This window comes from Nicotiana sylvestris, chromosome 4 (assembly GCF_000393655.2).
Source record: "Nicotiana sylvestris chromosome 4, ASM39365v2, whole genome shotgun sequence".
Classification (NCBI taxonomy): Eukaryota; Viridiplantae; Streptophyta; class Magnoliopsida; order Solanales; family Solanaceae; genus Nicotiana; species Nicotiana sylvestris.
This window is the reverse complement of record NC_091060.1, coordinates 127,240,732-127,251,065: the sequence shown is the minus strand read 5'-3', so window position 1 is coordinate 127,251,065 and position 10,334 is coordinate 127,240,732. Positions and strand designations below refer to the sequence as shown.

Genomic DNA, 10,334 nt, shown 5'->3' with positions numbered 1-10,334 from the left:
TGTGTAGCCGACCACATCTATAAGTTGGAGGCTACTTGGGCATTTAGGAATAACACCCTTCTTTGATGTTCTGGATCGTGCGGTGAAATTGTCCTTCTCTAATTAGTGCAATGTTCTATCTTTCAGTAGATGGCACCTAAGAAGAAAGCTAGAATTGGCCAAGCAGCCAATGCCACCTCAGTAGTGGCTGGTGATTCACTGCTTGATACTGTGGATGAAGGTAGCCGCCCTGCTATCGCTCCTCCTGATTCTTCTACTCCAGAGCAGACTACTCCAGTTCCCACACCCGTGGAGGGTACCACTATCCCTCCCATTGATACTCTTATCCCGCCTTCAGCTCCAACTTCCAGTTCTGGTATTTCAGATGGGGATCTTAGGGGAGCTATTCAGATGTTGACCCAGTTAGTGGCCTCCCAGGCCTAGAGGTCAAATGTTGCGCCTAGTTCATCTAGCCAGCAAGAGGATTCTACTAGTTCCAAAGTGAACAGATTTCTTCAGTTAGACCCTCCGGTATTTACAGGTGCCAATCCAGAAGAAGACCCTCAGGATTTTATTGATGAGATGCACAAGACCCTCAGGGTTATGCGTGTAACTGAGACAGAAGGAGTAGAGTTGGTTGCCTACCGCTTGAAAGGGGTGGCCTATTCATGGTTTGAGTTATGGGAGGATTCCCGAGAGGTGGGGCTCCCTCTGGCGAGGTGGAGCGAGTTTGTTGATGCCTTTATTGACCATTTCCTGCCCGCTGAGACAAGGGTATCATGTGCGGCAGAGTTTGAAAATTTGAGGCAAGGTAACAGAAGTGTGTAGGAGTACCACATGGAGTTTGCTCACTTATCCAAGTATGCCATTCATATGTTGACCACAATGGAGGCCAGGGTGCGCCGGTTTGTTCAGGGCCTTAATTCTTTGACCATTAATGAGGCTTCTACGGCTGCATTGAATTATGACATGAATTATGGGAAGATAGTAGCATTTGCTCAGGCCATAGAGAACCGTTAATTAAAGAACAGAATGGAGAGAGAGGGTAGCAGCAAGGCTCGGTCTACAGACAATATGGGAGAGTCACTAGGTGGGGGAAGATCGGCTTTCAGGGGAGGATCATCAGGGCCTTCCCAATCTATTGCACAGTCTTTAGCCAGTGCACCACTGTCAGGGCCCAGCCAGTAGCAGTGGAGTCGTTTTAGGCCCGGTCAGGGCAGCAGAGGATCCCATCAGCGGGGTCGGTCAGGAGAGAGGTTCCAGCAATAGCAGAGGTCCCCATGCCCCAGGTACGGGAAGTTGCACTCAGGTACTTGCTATCTAGAGTTACCTATATGTTATGGATGTGGGATGAGGGGTCATATTTAGAGACATTGTCGTGCATCCCGCTAGGGAGTGGGTAGGGGCACAACTCACTCATCCATCCAGGCAGCTGCTACATCTTCATCCCCCTCCCTAGCTCGAGGTACCCCAGCACCCGCAGGGCGTGGTGCAGCTAGGGGTGGTGCGTAGAGTTGAGGAGGACCCAACCGGTTTTATGCTATGAGTGGTTGCCAGACTGTAGAGGCTTCACCAGATGTTGTTACAGGTATTCTGACTGTCCAATCTCATGATGTGTATGCACTTATTGACCCTGGTTCCACCTTCTCCTATATTACCCGTTTTGTTGCTATGGGATTTGGGATAGAGCCGGATCAGCTTCATGAGCCCTTTTTGGTGTCTACCCCAGTTGGTGAGTCTATTACAGCTGCTCGGGTTTATAGGGGATGTGTTGTTACGGTCCGGGGTAGGGATACTGCGGGCGATCTTATTAAGTTAGGGATGGTCGATTTTGATGTAATAATGGGAATGGATTGGCTTTATTCATGCTTGCCAAACTTGATTGTCGGACTAGAACCATTAGGCTTGAATGTCCTAATGAGCCCGTTATTGAATGGAAGGGAGATAATGTAGTGCCTAGAGGTCGGTTTATTTCCTACCTTAAGGCCGCGAAGAAGATCAAGAAGGGGTATATCTATCATCTAGTTCGGGTCAAGGATACCAATGCAGAGGTGCTTAGCCTAGAGTCTGTACCAATTGTGAATGAATTTCCAGACGTCTTTCCAGATGAACTCCCTGGGATTCCACCGGACAGGGAGATTGATTATGGGATCTATGTGATTCCAGGCACGCAACCTATACAATTCCACCTTACAGAATGGCACCAGCAGAACTGAAAGAGCTAAAGGAATAATTGAAGGATTCGCTAGAAAAGGGTTTTATCCGGCCGAGTGTGTCACCATGGGGCGTACCGGTCTAGTTTGTAAGGAAGAAAAATGGGTCGTTGCGAATGTGTATTGACTACCGACAACTCAAAAAAGTCACAATCAAAAATAAATATCCTCTGCCAAGAATAGATGACTTATTTGACCAACTGCAAGGTGCTACATGTTTCGCAAATATTGACTTGCGGTCCGGGTACCATCAATTGAAGATAAGGAAGCAGGATATTCCAAAAACAGCCTTCAGAACCCGGTATGGACACTTTGAATTTATGGTAATGTCTTTTGGGCTGACAATTGCCCCGGCAGCTTTCATGGATCTTATGAATCGAGTCTTCAAGCCCTTTCTAGACTCCTTTGTGATAGTGTTTATTGATGATATTTTTGTGTATTCCCGGAGTTAGGAGGACCATGCTGGCCATCTCAGGGCAATTTTACAGACTCTTCAGCAACATCAATTGTATGCGAAATTTTCAAAATGTGAATTTTGGCTTGAATCTGTCGCGTTCTTGGGTCATGTCATTTTCGGGGAAGGAATTATGGTTGATCCTCAAAAGATTGTGGCAGTGAAGAATTGTCCTAGACCTACCACTCCAACTGAAATTTGTAGTTTCTTGGGTTTAGCTGGGTATTACAGGAGGTTTGTAGAGGGGTTTTCTACTCTTGCCTCTCTGTTGACTAAATTGACGCAGAAAGCAGTTAAATTCCAGTGGTCCGATGCTTGTGAAAAGAGTTTCCAAGAATTGAAGTCAAGACTGATAATAGCATCGGTGTTAGCCCTGCCAGAGGGTACAGAGGGGTTTGTAGTGTATTGTGATGCTTCGAGATTCGGGTTTGGGTGTGTGTTAATTCAACACGGCAAGGTTATAGCCTATGCTTCTAGGAAACTCAAGAATCATGAGAAGAACTATCCAACCCATGACTTAGAGGTAGCAGCAGTGGTGTTTGCGCTAAAGATTTGGCGACATTATTTGTATGGGGTCCATGTGGATTTATTTACTGATCATAAGAGCCTTCAATATATTTTCAAGCAGAAAGAGTTGAATCTGAGGCAAAGAAGATGGCTAGAGTTACTCAAGGACTATGACATTGATATTCTCTATCACCCAAGAAAGGCTAATGTTGTGGAAGATGCACTTAGTCGAAAATCCATGGGAAGTTTAGCTCATTTGGAGGTCCATCAAAGGTCGTTGGCCAGGGAGGTTCACCAGTTGGCTAGTTTGGGAGTTTTCCTTGCGGACTCTAATGAAGGATTGGTAATTGTGCAGAATAAGGTTGAATCATAGCTTGTGGTAGAGGTGAAAGAGAAGCAATTCGTGGATCCCTTGTTAGCACAACTGAAAGAGGGGATTCTCAAACACAAAACCACAGCTTTTTCCTTGGGCATGAATGATGGTACCCTACGGTACAAGACCGCCTATGTGTTCCTGACATAGACGGTCTTCGGGAAAGGATCATGGCAAAAGTTCACACTTCCAGGTATTTTGTGCACCCAGGTTCCACAAAAATGTATCATGATCTCAAATAAATTTATTGGTGGAATAACATGAATAAAGATGTAGCGGACTTTGTGGCAAAATGTTCGAGTTGTCAGCAAGTAAAGGCCAAACACCAAAGGCCCGGTGGATTAGCTCAAAGCATTTCCAATGTGGAAATGGGAGAGGATCAACATGGATTTTGTGGTAGGGTTACCACGCACTCCGCGCAAGTTCAACTCAATTTGGGTGATTGTTGATCGACTCACAAAGTCATCGCATTTCTTGCCAGTCAAATATACCGACACAGCGGAATAGTATGCTTAGTTGTATATCAAAGAAATGGTCAGGTTACATGGCACTCCAGTCTCAATCATTTTAGATCGAAGGGCTCAGTTCACAACCAACTTTTGGAAGAAGTTTCAGCAAGGTTTGGGTACGCAGGTAAATCTTAGCACAACTTTTGATCCACAAACCGATGGTCAAGCATAACGGACTATTCAGATGCTTGAAGACATGTTGCGTGCTTGTACTCTTGATTTCAAGGGTAGTTGGGATGACCATTTGCCACTCATAGAATTTGCTTACAACAACAGCTTCCACACTAGTATCTAGATGGCACCATTCGAAGCACTGTATGGTAGGAGATGTAGGTCTACCATTGGGTGGTTTGAGGTTGGAGAAGCAGAATTGATAGGGCCGGACCTCGTGCATCAGGCCATGGAGAAAGTCAAGATTATTAAGGAAAGATTGAAAACTGCTCAGAGTTGCCAAAAATCCTATTCGTATGTGCGTCGCAGAGATTTAGAGTTCAAAGGAGATGATTGGGTATTTCTGAAGATTTCCCCTATAAAGGGCATCATGCGATTTGGAAAGATGGGAAAATTGAGTCTGAGGTATGTCAGACCATACAAAATCGTTCAGAGGATTGGTCAGGTGGAATACAGGCTCAAGCTGCCACCCGAAATGTCCTTAGTACATCCGGTCTTTCATGTGTCCGTGTTGAGAAAGGTAGTGGGAGATATGTCTACTATTGTGCCAGTTGAAACTATGAAGGTAAATGAAGAACTGTCATATGAAGAAGTTCCAGTTGCCATTCTTGATAGGCAGGTTCGGAAATTGAGAAATAAGGAAATTGCATCCGTGAAAGTATTATGGCAGAATCAGTAAGTTGAGGAAGCCACTTAGGAAGCCGAGGATGAAATTAAAAGGAAGTATCCACATATGTTTGAATAGTCATGTAATAGCTTTTATGCATTTAGCTCCTATGAACTTTCATCTTTAGACTTGATCTATGTAAAACTGTCATGTATCGGTTATATGTTGCCCATGCGGCCATGGTTAGTACTATACGAGTTATGTTATGTCTTATGTCTATGGAATGTGTACATGCGGTTAGGATATATTTCTGGGGCTCTCTGACAGGTGGATAGGCCTAAATATAGTGGAAACTCTGGCGAATTTTCAGAAATTTAGGGAGTTAGCTAAATTTGAGGTCTATAAATATGTTTCAGGTTGCAAAGAGCAGAAGATTATACAAACACTGCTAATAAGTGAATCTTGATCCTCATTGGAGGACGAATGATCTTAAGTGGGGGAGGATGTGAGACCCCATGAAAATTTCCATTCTAAACGCGAAAGCTCGTAGTGGCAATTAGGATTATGTGTTAGTGATGCGTAAAAATTCTTCGCGGTTCGGACCTTTTGGACTGATCTATGCTCTAAAATGTCAAGAAATAACGTTTTCCAGAAAAATGCGATTCTGCAGTCAAGAATGCGGTTGCATATCAGGTATGCGGAACGCATAGTCGCCGCAAAGTGAGTCAGTATGTTGATCAATTTGAGGTCAACTATGCGGTTGATTATGCTATCACATAACTAATATGCGGACCGCATAGTCGTCGCATAATTCCCTTGGTATTTTGTAAGGGGCAGTTCTGTGGTGCATTATGCGACTGCAGAACGGCTATGCGGACCGCATTTCTGCCACATACCCAGACAGTGTGTTCAGGTTTGGGGGAGTATTTTTGCGGCCCATTATGCGGACCGCATGTCGACTTCGCGATCGCAAAAGGCGATCGCAGATCTGACTCAGGGCTCCAATTTTTAAAATTTTAAACTCGACCCCCTATCATTATATTTTGTGTAATAGCTCATTTTGAGCCTATTTCCTGATATTTCTAGAGTGAGAGAAAGGGGTCTAAGAGAGAGAAAGTGTTTCTCATCAAATTACTCCATGAATCCTTGGTAAATCATTGAAGATAATCAAGTGAAGGACACAAACCCTCATCCCAAGAGGTAAGGCTTCATCACCTCAGCTTTTATTCTTATACTTAGCTATAAGGGGGTCATTAGTAAGGCAATTTATTGGTATAAGAGTGGATTTCTTGCATGCATATCAAACCTTAGAGTGTTGGGGGGAGGGGGGTAATAAACTAAAAAGAAAACCAATTGGGGTATAGAATGATTGAAATTTCTCTCAAAAGGGGCCCAAGATCACAATGCCCCTTTAGTGTTTGATAGTATGCTCAAAACAAGCTAGAATCTCAATATCGTCTCTAATTCTCGGTTTAATTTGTAATTCTTACACAATAGATTGAAGTGCTAAAAGTTCCGGAATTTTGTAAGGAACAAAGAAATCTTTATTGAGGTATGTATGGCTAAAACCCCGTCTTTTAGAAATTGAGCTTCATCGTTGGTTGTGTGAGTACGGTAACACTAAATTGAATTGTTGTATTGATTGCTATTTAACTTGATTTGGTGTTGCAACCTTATATGCATGAAAACTGTGTCTCAAATTGATCAACGTGCTATTCTTGATAATTTTAAAAGGTGCAAGGACTATGAATCATGTATCGAAATGCTTAGACCTTAGATTGAAATTGAAGTGCGTTGTTGTGCCATTTACATGAAATCTCATTTACACCTACAACCTTATTTACTCTTGTGTGCTATACTCTCTTGAATTACAAACCTAATGTTGAAAATGGGAACAATGTGAAACGTGAATTGTGGAATGTGAAAATTGTGTCCCCAAGTGTAGGTAAACTAATACATGTGTAATCAAAGATTGGAGTGAGATGAATAATGGAAAATGGTAACGCCTCGATAAGGCGGCCTAGACAATCGGGTTGTGATCGGACTCCATGACATATACACATGGCGGTTATGCATTGATGAATGAAACTGGAAAGTGTGAGTAGAATATTGGTAACGTCTCTGGGAGACGGCCTAGCCGATCGGGTCGAGATCGGACTCCGCTCAAGATAGCGGTGGTAATGTGAACGATGTGGAACAGTATGAAATGCCCAACTAAAGGCTATGGAAACATGATGTGAAGGTTGTGTAATTCTTTCATGTTGATGATGTTGTGATCGTTTAAGCTTTGGAGTGATACTTGTGATTTCTTTATTTGTGTATGAAAGTTCTTTCTTGCTTAAAAGAGGGTTAATGTGAAATGGAGGGAAAATGAAATATTTGAGTTTCATTTGAGATTCCCTCCTTGATGAAGTGACATTGTCCCATATTGGAAAAGGAAGAGGTTTTTTATGGGTATATAAGCAATTCCTCTTCTTCTAGCTCTTAAAGAGTTGAGAAGAAGGCAAGCATTGCGCCGTCGTCGCTCTGCTTCGGCTTCGGCTTCGGCTTCGGCTTCGGCTTCTTATTAATATCAAATAATAATTAATAATAAATCCAACCGCTTTCTATTTTTGTAACAGAAAATTAACCATCCTTTTCAATTCTCCCGGTTTATTGTTGAGTAAATAGCCATTTATGCTATGGCCGTTTTGCATAAACAGCCATTCTGAAGAGTTGCACCTCTTCTGTTTTCAGTCTAACATTGGCTATAAATACAAGTTCATTTTCTCAGAATTTCCATATGATTTCCTGAGTTTCTCCTCATTCTTCTATATTGTTTTTAACTTCAAAGAAAGCAACAGTAAGTGTGATTTGCTATCGAACTTTGTGTTCGCTGAAACACTGGGGTTTGAAGTACCACTACACCAGTGTGTAATTCGTTCTATCCTGGGAAAAAATAATCCACTACCTTGGGTAGTAGGAGGGGGTTAAATTTCTTAAAGAAACACTGTGAATTCAGTGGGCTCGGATTAACTTCTGTTTCATTTATATTTCTGTTTATATGTTATTCTATTTTTCCCAGAATTAGTTTACAAATACAGTTTACTAACAAGCTTAAGGAATTTAATATTTTCTATATTTATGTTATATTCACTATTCTGGAACCAAAGACGGTTAAGGGTTGGTTGTGTAACTTATGGTTGTCTAGGTATACATCAAATTTCGACGGTTCAAAGATATCAAATCTACTGATTGACCGAGTATATCTGACATAAGTTTACTATGAAAAGTTCAAAGGAAAACCTACTTATCCAGATGCAATTAATCTTTGTTTGTGAATCACACAGTTTTTCAGGTATATTTCCGTGATATAGCCATTCCCATTCATGTGGGGGATTGTTGGGTTTTTAAGTATATTAATGCTTAAAAGAGGGTGAATGGGAAATGGAGGAAAAATGAAATATTTGAGTTTCATTTGAGATTCCCTCCTTAATGAAGGGACATTGTCCCATATTGGAAGAGAAAGAGGTTTATTATGGGTATATAAGCAATTGCTCTTCTTCTGACTCATAAAGAGTTGAGAAGAAGGCAAGCCTCGCGCCGTCGTTGTTGTCGTTGTTCGGCTCGGCTTCGACTTCGGCTTCGGATTCAGTCAAATGATTGATTAATTAATTTTTTGGACCAAATTTATTTGTTAATAGTAAATATTAACAAAAATTTTATTAAATATCCATTTTTATAACAGAATATTAATATTAAATTCAATAATATTAATAATAAATCCAACTATTTTCTATTTTCCCGTTTTCTATTTTTGTAACAGAAAAATTAACCGCCCTCTTCAATTCTCCCGGTTTATTATTGAGTAAATAGTCATTTATGTTATGGCATTTATGCTATGGCCATTTTGCATAAATAGCCATTCTGAAGAGTTGCACCTCTTTAGTATTCAGCCTAACATTGGCTATAAATACAAGTCCATTCTCTCAGAATTTCCATACGATTTTCTGAGTTTCTCCTCCTTCTTCTGCATTGTTTTAACTTCAAAGAAAGCAACAGTAAGTGTGATTTGCTACCGAACTTTGTGTTCGCTGAAATACTGGGGTTTGAAGTACCACTACACCAGTGTGTAATTCGTTCTATCCTAGGTGAAAATAATCCACAACCTTGGGTATTAGGAGAGGTTTAAATTTCTTAAGGAAACACTGTGAATTCAGTGGGCTCAGATTAACTTCCGTATCGCTTATATTTCTGTTTATATGTTATTCTATTTTTCCCAAAATTAGTTTACAAATACAATTTTCTAACAAGCTTAAGGAATTTAATATTTTTTGTATTTGTGTTATATTCACTGTTCTGGAGATTAAAACCTTTCTGGTTTTCTACTCCGTTGGAGATTAAAATCCACGTGATTTTAACGTTTGTTTGTGTCATTATTTTACAGAAATGACTAATGATAATGGGAACTAGGTTGTTCCAATGGTGACTGATAATGCATCAACATGCCGAACACCATCGTTGGCACCGGCGGAGAAACCCTAAAAAATTTCAGGGTTAGATTTCAAGCGGTGACAGAAGAAGATGTTCTTCTACTTGACTACTTTAAGTCTGCAAAAGTTCATCAAGGAAGATGTTCCTGTTCTGCCCGAAGAAACTCCAGAGAATGAATGCTTTCTCGTGATTGAGGTATGGAAGCATTCTAATTTTCTGTGCAAAAATTATGTTCTTAGCGGACTGGAGGACGATCTGTATAATGTCTATAGTGGCGTGGAGATGTCAAAAGAATTGTGGACTGCACTTGAGAAGAAATACAAAACTGAAGATGGCGAATTGAAGAAATTCGTTGCCACTAAGTTTTTGATCTACAAAATGGTAGATAACAAGTCTATTATTATCCAAATCCAAGAATTGCAAGGAATTATTCACGATCTCCTTGCTGAATGTATAAATCGAATTAATACTGATGTTGAAAGTAGTAATTTTAGTATTTTTACTAACAAAATTTTCATTAAAGGTCTTGTCATCAATGAATCATTCCAAGTAGCAGCGATGATTGAGAAGTTGCCTCCTTTGTGGAAGGACTTCAAAAACTACTTGAAACATAAACGCAAGGAGATGTCGCTTGAAGATCTCATTGTTCGGTTGAGAATCGAAGAGGACAACAAAGTTGCTGAAAAGAGAGGCCATGGAAACTCAACAATAATGGGAGCAAACATTGTTGAGGATACTTTTCAAAATAAGAGAAAGAGGAAAAAGACTTCTGGACCGAAAAATAACCCAAGCAAGAAGCGGTTCAATGGAAATTGCTACAACTGTGGGAAAGTTGGACACAAATCTACGGAGTGCCTCCGAAGAAAGACATGAAGAAGGGTCAAGCAAACATGGTTGAAAAGCATGAAGATGTCGATGACTTGTGTGCTATGCTTTCTGAATGCAACCTGGTGGGAAATCCTACGGAGTGGTGGATTGATTCTGGAGCCACTTGACATATTTGAGCAACATGAATTTCCTTCTATTTCTCCTCTTGGATTAACAGAGA

At 41.0% G+C, this 10,334-nt stretch overlaps 1 protein-coding gene across 1 annotated transcript; it reads left to right on the top strand.

Moving 5' to 3' along the window:
• The first annotated feature begins 4,330 nt into the window (after positions 1 to 4,330).
• Positions 4,331 to 5,191, top strand: LOC138890145 (uncharacterized). The gene is made up of 3 exons (XM_070173508.1): positions 4,331 to 4,881; positions 5,001 to 5,055; positions 5,141 to 5,191. Exons 1-3 carry the CDS (start codon positions 4,331 to 4,333, stop codon positions 5,189 to 5,191), a joined length of 657 nt encoding a protein of 218 aa, XP_070029609.1.
• Positions 5,192 to 10,334: the final 5,143 nt, after the last annotated feature.

What these genes read in the sequence shown, in the direction of transcription:
- LOC138890145 (XM_070173508.1), top strand. Translation starts at nt 4,331, where the DNA reads ATGGCACCATTCGAAGCACTGTATGGTAGGAGATGTAGGTCTACCATT. An exon ending in AAAGTATTATGGCAGAATCA is followed by an intron (nt 4,882 to 5,000) that starts GTAAGTTGAGGA and finishes TTTCATCTTTAG; the next exon opens with ACTTGATCTATGTAAAACTG. An exon ending in ATGTTGCCCATGCGGCCATG is followed by an intron (nt 5,056 to 5,140) that starts GTTAGTACTATA and finishes GCTCTCTGACAG; the next exon opens with GTGGATAGGCCTAAATATAG.